Genomic DNA, 15,666 nt, shown 5'->3' with positions numbered 1-15,666 from the left:
ATAATAATTGTAGTTACCCTTTATTGGTTGGGTGATGGATGGATGCGCCATAATAATTGTAGTTACCCTTTATTGGTTGGGTGATGGATGGATGCGCCATAATAATTGTAGTTACCCTTTATTGGTTGGGTGATGGATGGATGCGCCATAATAATTGCTAATACTTCTCCATGCCCAGGTGCCCTATATTCGTGGGGAGATGGAGACTATGGCAAGCTGGGGCGTGGCGGCAGTGATGGCTGTAAGACTCCGAAGGTCGTAGAGAAACTCATGGGTCAGGATGTGGTGAAAGTCTTCTGTGGGGCACAGTTCAGCATGGCCCTCACCAAGAGTGGGGCGGTCTTTTCCTGGTAAGTTAACTTGTGTAAGTTATTTGTGCCTATTTTTCAGCAAGATTTCAAAAATGTTAAAAATCCTGGTAATTAGCTTGGGGTATGTGGGCAGGTGTGCAGACAGCTGATGCCAAACAAGTGGTTTTGGGTAAATTGCTTAAGTTGGCTAAATATAACATTTTTATGTAACAAGTTTGCATGGAGAGCTAGCTTTGGGATTTTATTTTGGCCGTGTCTGGTCAAGGTCACTGTTACTTAAAATAGAAAATCAGTGTTGGCTCAATAATTTGAGTTTTGATGCAAATATTGCACAAAAATAGTGTGGGAAGGTAGCTTGCATGACGACTTTGCTTATTATTGCTTTTGGGATCAGTCTGGACAAGGTCAATGTAACTAAAAATATTAAAAGGAATCAGCATACATCCAGACAATAACAGCATGAAACAATCTTCATAAAACTAGAGATATAACATGCTCGCATTGAGATTGTATTTTAGTCGTTTTGGTAAGGTATCAAGATCACTGTAATTGAAAATAACTTATAGGTGTTATTATATTATTTTATATCTGACAGATATCAGATTCTGTGAGACACATGGTTTGACAAGTCAGTGTGGTGACAAGTATTGCTTTGTCCGAATATCTTTATTTTGTTTGTGGAAAAATTCTGAAATTATGCATTTTCATAGCTTTCATGCAGACCTAGCTTGGCACTGCATTTGGGGCCTGTTAGATCAAGGTCAAGGTCTCTGTTACTAGTACTGCATTTGGGGCCTGTTAGATCAAGGTCAAGGTCTCTGTTACTAGTACTGCATTTGGGGCCTGTTAGATCAAGGTCAAGGTCTCTGTTACTAGTACTGCATTTGGGGCCTGTTAGATCAAGGTCAAGGTCTCTGTTACTAGTACTGCATTTGGGGCCTGTTAGATCAAGGTCAAGGTCTCTGTTACTAGTACTGCATTTGGGGCCTGTTAGAAAAAGGTCAAGGTCTCTGTTACTAGTACTGCATTTGGGGCCTGTTAGATAAAGGTCAAGGTCTCTGTTACTAGTACTGCATTTGGGGCCTGTTAGATCAAGGTCAAGGTCTCTGTTACTAGTACTGCATTTGGGGCCTGTTAGATCAAGGTCAAGGTCTCTGTTTCTAGTACTGCATTTGGGGCCTGTTAGAAAAAGGTCAAGGTCTCTGTTACTAGTACTGCATTTGGGGCCTGTTAGATCAAGGTCAAGGTCTCTGTTACTAGTACTGCATTTGGGGCCTGTTAGATCAAGGTCAAGGTCTCTGTTACTAGTACTGCATTTGGGGCCTGTTAGATCAAGGTCAAGGTCTCTGTTACTAGTACTGCATTTGGGGCCTGTTAGATCAAGGTCAAGGTCTCTGTTACTAGTACTGCATTTGGGGCCTGTTAGAAAAAGGTCAAGGTCTCTGTTACTAGTACTGCATTTGGGGCCTGTTAGATCAAGGTCAAGGTCTCTGTTACTAGTACTGCATTTGGGGCCTGTTAGATCAAGGTCAAGGTCTCTGTTACTAGTACTGCATTTGGGGCCTGTTAGATCAAGGTCAATGTCTCTGTTACTAGTACTGCATTTGGGGCCTGTTATATCAAATTCAAGGTCTCTGTTACTAAAAATACAAGAAACTGTTTTCCACTTAAGAACTTGAGTTTTGATAGAGATATTGCATGGAAAGTATGTGAGTAGATAGCTTACATACAGACATAGCTTTGTTGTTTGGTGGCGTTGCCATGTTTTTTTAGATTGTAGTCAAACACTGTAGTTACTGGAAACATATTGACATTGAAAATGTTTTTGGAAAGGATCTTGATATTATATTTCATCAAAGATATTCTAAAAACATTTTTCCTCAATCTGTACTCAAAAGCTTTTTGTTTGTGAGCCAACCAAATATACACATTTACATCTTAAATAAAGATTTTGTGAAGAAATAGAGGATATTTGTTGGATTCGGTGGATTACTGATTTTAATTCACGAGTGATCATAGAAAATATTTTTTTTTCTATGATCACGAGTGAATTAAAATCGATAATCCACTTAATCCAACCAATTTTCTTTTTATTTTATACCTTTTTGAACAGTTTATATATATTGTTAAAGAGTTTAACCAAAGAATTTCACTGGGATAATGACAAAAATTGACGTCATTTCACAGTAAACAGTGAAAATTATCGATAATTTTCACTGATAATTTTCACTGTTTAAAACAGTGAAATTATCAGTTTTAATTCACTGATATTTCTCTATAAACCACCGGAAAGCATAAAATAAATGCTCATTGTCTTGGTTATTTATCTTTTTCCTTTAGTTTGTAGTTAATCTTGCAGTAATTAGAGATGAGAGGAATTTTCATAAATCTTATATAATTTTGTAATTGTGTGTCTTGTTAAGGGGCAAGGGGGACAACTTTCGTCTGGGTCATGGCACTGAGGAGCATGTTAGGGTCCCAAAGCAGATCCAGTATTTCGGAGGCAGAAAGATTGTAGACATGTCTGTAGGCTCCATGCATTGCCTGGCCGTCACAGAGGATGGAGATGTGAGTACAAGTGGTGTTGCCAATATACAAAATGCTCTGGGGAAAACGGTGCTTAATGCCTATGTGAATGAGTCAGGCACACAATATGTGATAAAAATGTTCAGTTGTTTAACATGTTGCTGTGAAGTTGTTATATTTAAAAAAAGGCAACTATTTTTAATAAATGCTGACACAAGAAAACATTATATAACAAATCTGATTTAGACTTTCTGGATCAGATATTGGTTTGCACTTTGTATTCACCTTTGGTCTCTGGCATATAATATGATATTAGCCAACATACTATACTGTTGATCTCAGCTATTGTCTTTGTCATTATTGCATATGAACAGTTTATATAACTTTAATATTAATAACTTATTAGTCAATAATTTTATAAAATACAAAAGTGAAATATTATTGCAATTAATTTTCAGTATTGTATTTAGGGCGATTTTGAGGGTATATATGTGATAACATGGTGTCTCCAACAAATGCTTTGAATAATTATAGAATACAGTTGTTAACGTTGTTTTTTTAACTCGTGTAGGTGTATGGCTGGGGCAGAAATGAGCATGGGCAGCTTGGTGACCCGTCAATCCAGTTCTTGACTGAGCCCACTCTACTGCCTGGACTGGAGGGAAAGAAAATCATAGGGGCCTCATGTGGCAACTCTCAGGTATTGGGCTCAATGACCATGTTAATACATAGAACGATTTAGTTTAACCTTGAACTATTATAATCTGTTACTAAATTGTGCATGGTTGTCCACATTTATGATAAATTTAAAATGATGGATTTGATCACTATTTTCAATAACCTTTTGACTGTGTTTACTTGGATACATATTTCATTTAATACTTTAACAACTACAACTTTGGAGGAATACTAGGTACCTAAATGCCTTTAATTTCTTTCATTTCAGTATATAATTGAATATTTATATTAATTAAATACATCACAGATACATTATTTTCAATATTTTCTATGCTTTTAACGAATAGAGTTTTGTCTGGTCCTATGGCGGCCATGCGATGGTCAGCATGCGGGTGCCTTTCGTTGTGGACGTGACTCGGGCCACTTTCGAGCTGTTGGACGATCTACTGGGGGAGGTGTGTGATGGAATGGACGCCCAGACTGACTGGCCGCCACCCCAAGAGAAGGAGTGTATGGCGGTCGCAGGCCTCAATCTACTCAATCTGCAGGTAGTTTGGTGTTGTTTTTACTCTTTGAAATAAAGTTATCTAATATAGTGTTCATTGTTGTTTTCATCTATGAGAATATAAATAATGCCAGTTTGATCTCTGATTTCTGCTTATCAATGCTCTAGGAGCATTTAAAGATTTTCCCATGTGGCATCAAGTACTGCTTCTAGACTGGAAACAATTTGGCTAATACTTTTAATGCTTTTTCGGGGCTTAATGCATGTGGCATGTGTCATCCCAGATTAGCCTGTGCAGTCCGTACAGGCTAATCAGGGAAAACACTTTGATTGGATCTTTCTCAAGAAGAGTCTTCCTTCAAAAGGAAAAATACAATAAAAGTGGAAAGTGTTGTCCAAGGCTAATCTTGAGGTACAGGTCTAAAGCCCATTTTTCATAAAAAGACTTCTCATATCATCACATTACAGCTGCATGCCGCCATCTCTCACAATGAGAATCTAGAGCAGCTGGGTCTGAACCCTGGTAGCTCCCTGGTGACCAGCCTCAAGAGGAGGATTGTCTCCCTTGCCAGCAACAGCGGAGTTATCTCCACTGTCCAGATGGCCGCACAGAACACGCTGCAGAACGGCTGGTCCATACTGCTGCCTACAGCAGAAGAGAGAGCTAGGACCCTCTCTATGCTTCTGTCTTCTGGAGGTTTTTTTTTTTTTAACACAATCAACTGTAACTTGGAAACGGAGAATATCTTATCTTTTTGCATACAATTGCAGATTGAATGGGGGTGTTTATGTGTATTTTTGGAAATGGACGTGTGATTGTGTCTTATTCATGTCGGGTGCATTCAGAAGTTCATTACGTTTTATTACAAATTGCTTAAATACTTTAAGTTAAAACAAACTGTATTTCTGAGGACAAAACAAAGGTTATCAGGATGCTTTTAAAATGATAAAATAAGTAATAACTATGTAAGTCATTTACAGAATAGTGAACAAATTATACATTTGTATTTATGTAATCAAATTATAATTTTATTAGGGTTAAACAAGTTCCATGCTTAACTTTTAATAGTAATTTAATGCATACATTTTAATGAGTTTTTTACTTTGCAACAAGAAAAAAACATATTAAAACAATGTAAAAAGGATGTTTAATTTATGAATTATGATTTTAAAAGCAAAATCTAAATAAGTAATATACAATTTGTATTCACATTTGTTGTTATTTGGTTATTGACCACCCACCCCATACATTCACAAGGTCATACAGAGGCAGGGGGCATGAGCTCAGGGCAGCAGTTCATGACCAACCTCCTCGTGACCAGCCTCATGGCTGATGGGGGGCTGGAGTTTGCAATGGAGGCAGCCATCAAGAAGGAGTCGGACTCCTTGGAGGAAAGAAAGGTAGAATTTGGAGGAGATTTGATCCTTGGTGTGGTAAATCTGGGCAAAATGTATTTGCATAATATGTCATCCCAGTTTGGCCTGTGCAGTCTGCCAATCAGGGATGACACTTTCTGCCTGAATTTGATTTGAGTTTTATAAGAGACTCCTCTTAAATGAAAATGTATAATAGATGAAAGTATAGTCCCTGATTAGCTTGTGCAATCGCAGAGGCAAATCGGGCATCTTATTTTAATGCACATAAATGAAGCCCCGTTTCTCAGAACAAGGTTTATTTTAAAACAAACGTTACTGAAGTAATGACATGCTAGGTTGAAATGCGGCAAGCACCTCATAATAATGATTTCTAAGGAAAAGCTGAGTTCATGTTATATGACACAATTTTGTAATGAGCCATTGGTATGTTTTGGGCGTGAGAATCCTCTTGGCCATCATAGTGCTATTTCCTTCTTCCATTCAAATATTTGCTTTGCCACTGACTAAATTTCATAACCATTAGATTTTTATGTTGAATGTCTATGATACTGGATTTTTCTTGTATTATGCTGTCCACTTTGTTGCTAGATGTATTGTTAATATAAAATCAGATTCAGGGGTGTGAGTATTAATCCGTTCAATTGATTTCCTCCTTTGCAATGCCTAGGTTGCTTAACAACAAGTTTAACAGTTTCTGAATCTATGTACAAGCAAAGAAAATCCTATGTGAGTGTTAAGTATTTTTCTCAGGCAGAATATGTAATAATAATTTTACTTTCAATATATATTTGTTGAAAACTAGACCTGGTAATGAAGACTCCCATATTGTGTGTACATGTTCCACAGAGCATGGCTGGGAAGCACAGCAGGAAGTCGAGCTTGGATTCCGGAGTTCCAGTGCAGATCGAACCCCGTCCTGAAGGGGAGGATGCCAGCGCCACCATACCCCTACTGCAGCTCATTGAACAGTTACTGAGGTAGGAAAGTCTCTATTGTGATACCAGCCATGTTAGGGGGAAAAAGGGGTCTAATGTCATATGCAGTCAGTGTAGCTCCAGGCCAACTTGCTCATTCACGCAGCCTGGTCAGGAGCTACCAAGACTTTTGACAAGACTGCACCACTGCGCAAGCTCGTCTTGAGCTACCCTGGCTGCATATCGCAAAAGACTCACAAGACCCCTCTTTGCATGACGCCGCTCATTTTGTTATATGCTTTAGGTTGTGATTAGTCACAAAGCAACTATACTGACAAATACAGGGAACAATCTAAACAAACAAATCAAGTTCCTGAAGACTGATAAATAGAATATCACTTTGCCAAACATTGTTCAAATCTGGAAAAACAAAAATTAATGGTTGTATAAATAAGTTGTTGTAAAACAATAATTTTAAGGAGAAAAAATTACTTTTCTGTATCATTTGCATGTGATTAAAGATTTACAATCCCACTTTCCATTCTCCAGGAACTCATGCCTGCACACCCAGCTGCTGCTCCATAACCTGGCCCGTGATGGTGTGGTCAAGATGGAGGATGCGGTGGTGCGTGACTCCTCCCCCAGCCTTGACCTGCTCCTACAGTTCCAGAGGCTGCTGGTAGCCAGAATGTTCCCCAAACAGGGCTTCCTCACTGTGCCTTCAGATCTCGGTAAGGGCGTGCTCTAACAATCTGACAATCACAGAGAGGGGATAAATTAGGAGCCTACTCACTTGCCAATTTTCCCTAAGTGGCCCTAATAGCTTGTCTGAAAAACTCATGAATCCTCTGTACAAGAAAAGAAGCGAGGCTACCATTACCAAAATATTTTAGAAATATACTTTTTTAGTATTGGCCAAAATATTTAAGTATTTTTTTTGTTGCCTTCAGTCCTAATGTCTAAATGGCTGATAAGCCTTGCCTACTGAATATCTGTCAATGCTTTCACTGTTTTGTATCTCTGTTAAATCACATTGTTCACAACTTTCTGATAACTGTTCTAAGTGTTAATTTTACAATACTGAAATATCTGTTTTCATTTTACTGATTCTGTATTTAACTTTGGGCTCTCATTTCAGTGATTATTTTACAGATTCTGTATTGCCAAATTCTGGATCACTGTTTATGCCCCTGGTAGTCAGTCAGTCAGTCTGTCCGTCGGTCCTAAAACTTTAACATTTGCAATAACTTTTGCAATATTGAACATAGCAACTAGATATTTGGCATGCATGTGTATCTCAAGGAGCTGCACATTTTGAGCGGTGAAAAGTCAAGATCATCCTTCAAGGTCAAACGTCAAATATATGGCTTCAAAGTGGAACATTAGGGGCATTTTGTCTCTGACAAACACATCTTTTGTGTTTTCATTTTACAGATTTTGTATTCAGGGGTGTCAATTTTCCAGATTATTCCGGAAATCCGGATTTGAGCCGTCCAGGGTTGATTTTGAGGTGAATGTAAATCCGATGAGTTTGTTTAAGGCGGGTGGGGGTAGGGACAAAATTCTTTTAGTGCGGGATCATTTCAGAACGAATATTGTTATAGCATCGTCGGCATTCCGGACATTTGCCCTTGGTACCGATTTTATTTATTGATTTCTGATTGGTTAGCGGCTGGCACTGACATGAGCAGGCACTGGCAAAGTAAAGCACTGCAATATCATATTTTAAAACAATATGTTAATCAAATTATATATTGACTGCGTATTTGCTAGGTAACTGGTTACTGGTTTTCATTTTCTGCAGTCAAACGATATGCATTTTTAATTTCATTTGCAAATGATGTATTGCGACATGTTTTAGGACAGTCGTTTTCGGATACGCTGGTTTGTTAATTACATTTCGAAGTTCTTAATATCATTTGTTTATAATGACAAATACACCTGCGGTGTTACGAATGGTTTGGTTTATAATATTTCGCATTGTACTCACCAGAAATTGCACCTAGAAAGACTATAAAAAAAGAACAATAAGCTAGGGCTCGGGGGGGGGGGCCCTCTCTTCCCTTTATCCTACGGCTTAATTTTCCGGATTTCAAATTTGGGCCATTTGACACTCCTGTGTATTTCTAAATGTTGATTCTCACTTTCAGTGATCATTTTGCTGATTATTTATTGCTGAATTCTAGTCCTTACTTTAAGTGATCATTTTTACAGAATCTGTATTGCTGATTTCTGGTTCTCCCTTTTAGTTCTCATTTAAGAAATAAATCTTGTCCTGGGAAAACTCAGCTTAATGCATTTGCATAAAGTGTCATCCTAGATTAGTCATCACGGATGACACTTTCCGCTGTTACATTAACAATTTTATATAAAAGAAGTCTCATTTAAACGAAAATCAAGTTAAGGCATAAAGTATTAAACCTCATTAGCCTGTGTGGACTGCACAGGCTTATCTGGGATGACACTAAGCACATGCATTTAGCCCAGATTTCCCAGAACGAGGAGAAAATACTTAAGTCTCTGGTTCCCATGGTTAGCATTCATTTTTACAGATTCTGAGTTGCTCGGCTGTGGATCCCTGCTGAGGAAGTACATAGGGCTACTGTGTAACCATGTGACTGACATACTGCCGCTGGGCTCAAGTCTGGCCTCCAACAGTGGCAAGCACTTCTCTCTTGTGTCCAGGATTATCACGAGCGATGTCACAGGTAAGCAAACTTGTCTTGCTTAGTACAACTGCCCCCTTAATCACAGGTATATTGATCTGGGTAATGCTGGAGTCTTTATTTAAGCTCAATTACCTCGAATCCCTAAGGCATATTGAAACACTATCGAGTCCGTTTCCTGTATTGAACAAGTACATAGCATCTTTGAGGGACATCTAAAGAACACATCCACAGTAGGGATAGAAACCCATGAACTTCCGGTCGCTAGAGAACACCATATCCACTTTGCCACAGCGACCTCAAATATTGAAATGGGTTCTTGTCCATGTGTTGAAACAGGAATACTGGTTCATTATATAAGTTTGATCAGATATGGTTAAATACTCTTATCATCTCATGGTCAGGTTCATACCAAATCATTTATTTGTTTTTTTATTATTATAAACCTCATGATCTGTAACATTGCTTGCCTATATTTCCCAGGGGTGTTACTGCCGGAGCTGTTGACCTGCCTAGTGCTGCTGCAGCTGAAAAGTCCGGTTGTCGTGGAGACGGCTGGTGCGGTTCCCGTCTTGGAGCAGATACTGGACATCCTGGACAAGTTCAACACGCTGGCTCCTGGCCTATATAGGGAGGAGAAGGAGGACCTGGCGTGGCCCGGCGTATGGAGTGAGTAGACAGGCAAAAACTGGGCTTACTGCATGTGCTTGAAGTGTCATCCTATATATGCCTGTATAGTCCACGCAGGATAATCATAGACAACAATTTCCGCTTTTAAAACATTTTTTAGACATGATGACTTTGTGACGGTAACTATGGGGGGGGGGTTTGAGTTTGAGCTACATTTTTAAAGCATTTTCAACTCAAGTAAATGTTTTATTGCCATGTCACATGTTTTTCTTTCATGATGTCAGGTGTTGATAAAAAAGAGGTGACTTTAAATGTTTTTTGGGTAATTTGAAAATTTATTTGGGAACTTGTTCTGTTTCTGAATGTCAAGTTAATTAAGAAATATACACTAACAAAATTAAATGTGCACAAATTGATTCACTAATAAAATTTAAATAAATATCTCTTCTTTTGTTTATACAATGACCGATATTCCAACACAATTCCTTAGAGTTTGACATAAGTTATATATTAAATCAGTGAATGGTCAGAATGAGCTTAAGAGTCGTTACCTATTGGGTTTAGACAACATTTATTATGGATTATACGAAATTCCCACATGATTTTTAAATGGGATGGACTTCATTTTGCCTCAGGTCAGAACAGTGACAAGGTGTCCCACAAGTCTCCAGAGGATGTTCAGGTGATCCGCAGAGCTGACCTTGAGAACCACAACAAGGATGGGGGCATGTGGATCGTCCTGCATGGCAAGGTCTATGACATCCAGGACTTCAAGACAAAGGTGAATAATAGAGCAGTCTTGTAAATAGTATTTGTCGTTATTGCTTACATTGAGTATGACTTTAATGAGGTCAAACAAATAAATCATGAAGACTTCAGAAGAGAGGTATGCTATGTCAATCATTTCATTTTACATGCAATCAATTGTTTTGCTTAGCCTCACATCAACAAGGTTTGTTTGACATTGGTTTGAGCCATTTGGAAAGTGTGGATTGGATTGTTAGCTCATCTATTTTTTGAAAAAAAATTATGAGCTATTGTCATCACCTTGGCGTCGGTGTTGGCGTCGGCGTCCGGTTAAGTTTTGCGTTTAGGTCCACTTTTCTCAGAAAGTATCAATGCTGTTGCATTCAAACTTGGTACACTTACTTACTATCATGAGGGGACTGGGCAGGCAAAGTTAGATAACTCTGGCATGCATTTTGACAGAATTATGTGCCCTTATTATACTTAGAAAATTGACAATTTTGGTTAAGTTTTGTGTTTAGGTCCATTTTATTCCTTAAGTATCAAAGCTATTGCTTTCATACTTGCAACACTTACTAACTATCATAAGGGGACTGTGCAGGCAAAGTTATGTAACTCTGACTGGCATTTTGACAGAATTATGTGCCCTTTTTATACTTAGAAAATTGAAAATTTGGTTAAGTTTTGTGTTTAGGTCCACTTTATTCCTACAGTATCAAAGCTATTGCTTTCATTCTTGCAACACTTATTAACTATCATAAGGGGACTGTGCAGGCAAAGTTATGTAACTCTGACTGGCATTTGGATTGAATTATGGGCCCTTTATACTTAGAAAATTGAAAATTTGGTTAAGTTTTGTGTTTTGGTCCACTTTACCCCTAAAGTATCATAGATATTGCTTTCATACTTGGAACACTCGCAAACTATCATAAGAGTACAGTAAAAAGACAAGTTGCATAACTCTGGTTGTCATTTTTACGGAATTATGGCCCTTTTTTGACTTAGTAACTTTGAATATATGGTTAAATTTTGCGTTTCGATCCACTTTACTTCTAAAGTATCAAGGCTATTGCTTTCAAACTTATCAAGGCTATTGCTTTCAAACTTCAAATACTTTCATGCTATCATGAGGTTACTGTACCTGGCAAGTTGAATTTTACCTTGACCTTTGAATGACCTTGACTCTCAAGGTCAAATTATTAAATTTTGCTAAAATTGCCATGACTTCTTTATTTATGATTTGATTTGATTGATACTTTGACAAAACTACTCTTACCTGACATACCACAATAAACTCCACCCAAACCATCCCCCGTGCCCCCCCAGTTTTTATTTATTTATTTATTTATTATTATATTTTTTTAAAGATCATCTCACAAATGACCACCACACCCTCTTACTTTACCAACCCCCTCCCACCCCACCCCCCCAACTTTTTATGTATAGTGGGGGACATATTGTTTTTGCCCTGTCTGTTGGTCTGTTGGTTGGTTGGTTGGTTTGCGCCAACTTTAACATTTTGCAATAACTTTTGCTATATTGAAGATAGCAACTTCATATTTGGCATGCATGTGTATCTCATGGAGCTGCACATTTTGAGTGGTGAAAGGTCAAGGTCATCCTTCAAGGTCAGAGGTCAAATATATGTGGCAAAAATCGCTCATTTTATGAATACTTTTGCAATATTGAAGATAGCAACTTGATATTTGGCATGCATGTGTATCTCATGGAGCTGCACATTTTGAGTGGTGAAAGGTCAGGGTCATCCTTCAAGGTCAGAGGTCAAATATATGTGGCCCAAATCGCTTATTTTATGAATACTTTTGCAATATTGAAGATAGCAACTTGATATTTGGCATGCATGTGTATCTCATGGAGCTGCACATTTTGAGTGGTGAAAGGTCAAGGTCAAGGTCATCCTTCAAGGTCAAATATATGGGTCAAAATTGCGCATGTAATGTCACTTCTGCAATATTGAAGCTAGCAATTTTATATTTGAAACGCGTGTGTATCTCAAGGAGCTGCACATTTTGAGTGGTGAAGGGTCAAGGTCAAGGTCATCCTACAAGGTCAAACGTCATATAGGGGGACATTGTGTTTCACAAACACATCTTGTTCTTTTTGAAACGGTTAAAAAACTCAAATATTTATTTTTATTATTTTATTTTTGAAATACCGTCCAACCATTGCACCCAAGAATCCCCCCCCCCCCACCCCCCCCCCCCCCCCCCCCCCCGAATTTTTTGTTTGTTTTTTTTTTTTGCATTTTTTTTTCCGCATTTTTGGAAGATAATGTAATAGATGTCCACACCCTCACACTATACACCCCTCTTCACTCCACCCCTCCCTCCTTTGTGATTGAAATTGAGAGTCCCTTCACCTTTAAAAAGAAAATAGATGAGGGGTCTGCACCCGAAAGGCGGTGCTCTTGTTAGTACTGTGAGGTTTTTGTCACAGATTGACCCCTAAAAAGGTGGCTATGTATATACCTATTGATCACTAAGGTAATATTAACAGCAAAGTAAAAATTTCTAAATGAAAATTATAATGTTTGTTCTTGCATTATTATGCCCCCCTCCCTTCAAAAGAGCAGGGACATATTGCTTTGCAGCTGTCCATCCATCAATAGGTAGGTGAGTAGGTAGGTCAGTAGGTTGGTCTGAAGGTAGGTCAGTTGGTTGGTCAGTTGGTTGGTCAGTGAGAAGGTCAGAAGGTAGGTCAGTAGGAACATGAGTAGGTAGGTCATTAGGATGGTCCGTAGGTTGGGCTGTAGGTTGGTCAGTTGGTTGGGCTGTAGGTTGGTCAGTTGGTTGGTCAGTAGGTTGTTCTGTAGGTTGGTCAGTAGGTAGGTCAGTTGGTTGGGCTGTAGGTTGGTCAGTTGGTTGGGCTGTAGGTTGGTCAGTTGGTTGGGCTGTAGGTTGGTCAGTTGGTTGGTAAGTAGGTTGGGCTGTAGGTAGGTCAGTAGGTTGGGCTGTAGGTAGGTCAGTAGGTTGGGCTGTAGGTAGGTCAGTAGGTTGGGCGTTAGGTAGGTCAGTAGGTTGGGCTGTAGGTAGGTCAGTAGGTTGGACTGTAGGTAGGTCTGTAGGTAGGGCTGTAGGTTGGTCAGTCGATAGGTCAGTAGGTTGGGCTGTAGGTTGGGCTGTATGTTGGGCTGTAGATAGGGCTGAAGGCTGGTCAGTCGATAGGTCAGTAGGTTGGTCAGTAGGTTGGGCTGTAGATAGGTCAGTAGGTTGGGCTGTAGGTTGGGCTGTATGTTGGGCTGTAGATAGGGCTGTAGGTTGGTCAGTAGGTAGGTCAGTTGGTTGGGCTGTAGGTTGGTCAGTTGGTTGGGCTGTAGGTTGGTCAGTTGGTTGGGCTGTAGGTTGGTCAGTTGGTTGGTAAGTAGGTTGGGCTGTAGGTAGGTCAGTAGGTTGGGCTGTAGGTAGGTCAGTAGGTTGGGCTGTAGGTAGGTCAGTAGGTTGGGCGTTAGGTAGGTCAGTAGGTTGGGCTGTAGGTAGGTCAGTAGGTTGGACTGTAGGTAGGTCTGTAGGTAGGGCTGTAGGTTGGTCAGTCGATAGGTCAGTAGGTTGGGCTGTAGGTTGGGCTGTAGATAGGGCTGAAGGCTGGTCAGTCGATAGGTCAGTAGGTTGGTCAGTAGGTTGGGCTGTAGATAGGTCAGTAGGTTGGGCTGTATGTTGGGCTGTAGATAGGGCTGTAGGTTGGTCAGTCGATAGGTCAGTAGGTTGGGCTGTAGATAGGTCAGTAGGTTGGGCTGTAGGTTGGTCAGTAGGTTGGGCTGTAGGTTGGTCAGTAGGTTGGGCTGTAGGTAGGTCAGTAGGTTGGTCAGTTGGTTGGACTGTAGGTAGGTCAGTCGGTAGGTCAGTCAATAGGTCAGTAGGTTGGGCTGTAGGTAGGTCAGTAGGTTGGTCAGAAGGTTGGGCTGTAGCTAGGTCAGTAGGTTGGGCTGTAGGTTGGTCAGTAGGTTGGGCTGTTGGTTGGTCAGTCAGTAGGTCAGTAGGGTGGGCTGTAGGTTGGTCAGTAGGTTGGTCAGTAGGTAGGTCAGTAATTAGGTCAGTAGGTTGGTCAGTAGGTTGGGCTGTAGGTTGGTCAGTAGGTTGGGCTGTAGGTTGGTCAGTAGGTAGGTCAGTAGGTTGGACTGTAGGTAGGTCAGTAGGTTAGACTGTAGGTTGGTCAGTAGGTAGGGCTGAAGGTTGGTTAGTCGATAGGTCAGTAGGTTGTTCAGTAGGTTGGTCAGTAGGTAGGTCAGTAGGTTGGGCTGTAGGTTGGTCAGTAGGTTGGGCTGTAGGTAGGGCTGTAGGTTGGTCAGTCAATAGGTCAGTAGGTAGGGCTGTAGGTTGGGAAGTAGGTAGGTCAGTAGGTTTGGCTGTAGGTTGGGTAGTAGGTTGGGCTGTAGGTTGGGCTGAAGGTTGGTCAGTTGGTTGGTCAGTAGGTTGGGCTGTAGGTAGGTCAGTAGGTTGGGCTGAAGGTAGGTCAGTAGGTTGGGCTGTAGGTAGGTCAGTTGGTTGGTCTGTAGATTGGGCTGTAGGTAGGTCAGTAGGTTGAGCTGTAGGTTTGTCAGAGATTAGTCAGTTGGGCTGTAGGTAGTTCAGTAGGTTGGGCTGTAGTTAGGTCAGTAAGTTGGTCAGTAGGTAGGTCAGTAGGTTGGTCAGTAGGTTGGGCTGTTGGTTGGTCGGTCATTAGGTTGGTCAGTCGATAGGTCAGTAGGTTGGGCTGTAGGTAGGTCAGTAGGTTTGGCTGTATGTAGGTCAGTAGGTTGGGCTGTAGGTAGGGCTGTAGGTTGGTCAGTCGATAGGTCAGTAGGTTAGGCTGTAGGTAGGTCAGTAGGTTGGGCTGTAGGTAGGTCAGTAGGTTGGGCTGTAGGTAAGGCTGTAGGTTGGTCAGTCAATAGGTCAGTAGGTTGGGCTGTAGGTAGGTCAGTAGGTTGGGCTGTAGGTAGGTCAGTAGGTTGGGCTGTAGGTAGGTCAGTAGATTGGTCAGTAGGTTGGGCTGTAGGTAGGTCAGTAGGTTGGGCTGTAGGTAGGTCAGTAGGTTGGGCTGTAGGTAGGTCAGTAGGTAGGGCTGTAGGTAGGTCAGTAGGTAGGTCAGTAGGTTGGGCTGTAGGTAGGTCAGTAGGTTGGGCTGTAGGTAGGTCAGTAGGTTGGTCAGTCGGTAGGTCAGTAGGATGGTTTTGCAATATCTACAGAAGCAGGTATGGTGGTTACTTGGGAGAAAAGAAAGACACGTATTGATCTTGAAGTCTAAGGTCAAAGTAAATATAGCTATTCTAACAGAAAAATTGTTTCAACAAATTTCTTGGGAACACTTTGATATAC

The 15,666-nt window shown here is 40.4% G+C and overlaps 2 protein-coding genes across 2 annotated transcripts in view; both read left to right on the top strand.

Annotated features, from left to right (window-relative positions):
- The window catches only part of LOC127878835 (E3 ubiquitin-protein ligase HERC2-like), a 42,141-nt gene extending 35,763 nt beyond the window's left edge, over positions 1-6,378 (top strand). Inside the window, exons 12-18 of the mRNA XM_052425359.1 lie at positions 179-350; positions 2,735-2,879; positions 3,409-3,537; positions 3,863-4,063; positions 4,489-4,717; positions 5,279-5,454; positions 6,244-6,378. Coding sequence (XP_052281319.1) covers positions 179-350; positions 2,735-2,879; positions 3,409-3,537; positions 3,863-4,063; positions 4,489-4,717; positions 5,279-5,454; positions 6,244-6,378 — 1,187 coding nt within the window. The remainder of the gene's footprint in view (positions 1-178; positions 351-2,734; positions 2,880-3,408; positions 3,538-3,862; positions 4,064-4,488; positions 4,718-5,278; positions 5,455-6,243) is intronic.
- The window catches only part of LOC127876902 (E3 ubiquitin-protein ligase HERC2-like), a 140,151-nt gene continuing 130,757 nt past the window's right edge, over positions 6,273-15,666 (top strand). The window contains exons 1-5 of the mRNA XM_052422408.1: positions 6,273-6,374; positions 6,861-7,042; positions 8,864-9,019; positions 9,461-9,646; positions 10,243-10,388. Of these exons, the coding sequence (XP_052278368.1) occupies positions 6,922-7,042; positions 8,864-9,019; positions 9,461-9,646; positions 10,243-10,388 (609 nt within the window). The 5' untranslated portion in view covers positions 6,273-6,374; positions 6,861-6,921. The remainder of the gene's footprint in view (positions 6,375-6,860; positions 7,043-8,863; positions 9,020-9,460; positions 9,647-10,242; positions 10,389-15,666) is intronic.

Source organism: Dreissena polymorpha, chromosome 4 (genome assembly GCF_020536995.1).
Source record: "Dreissena polymorpha isolate Duluth1 chromosome 4, UMN_Dpol_1.0, whole genome shotgun sequence".
NCBI classification, from domain to species: Eukaryota; Metazoa; Mollusca; class Bivalvia; order Myida; family Dreissenidae; genus Dreissena; species Dreissena polymorpha.
This window is presented reverse-complemented; position numbering and strand designations above follow the sequence as displayed.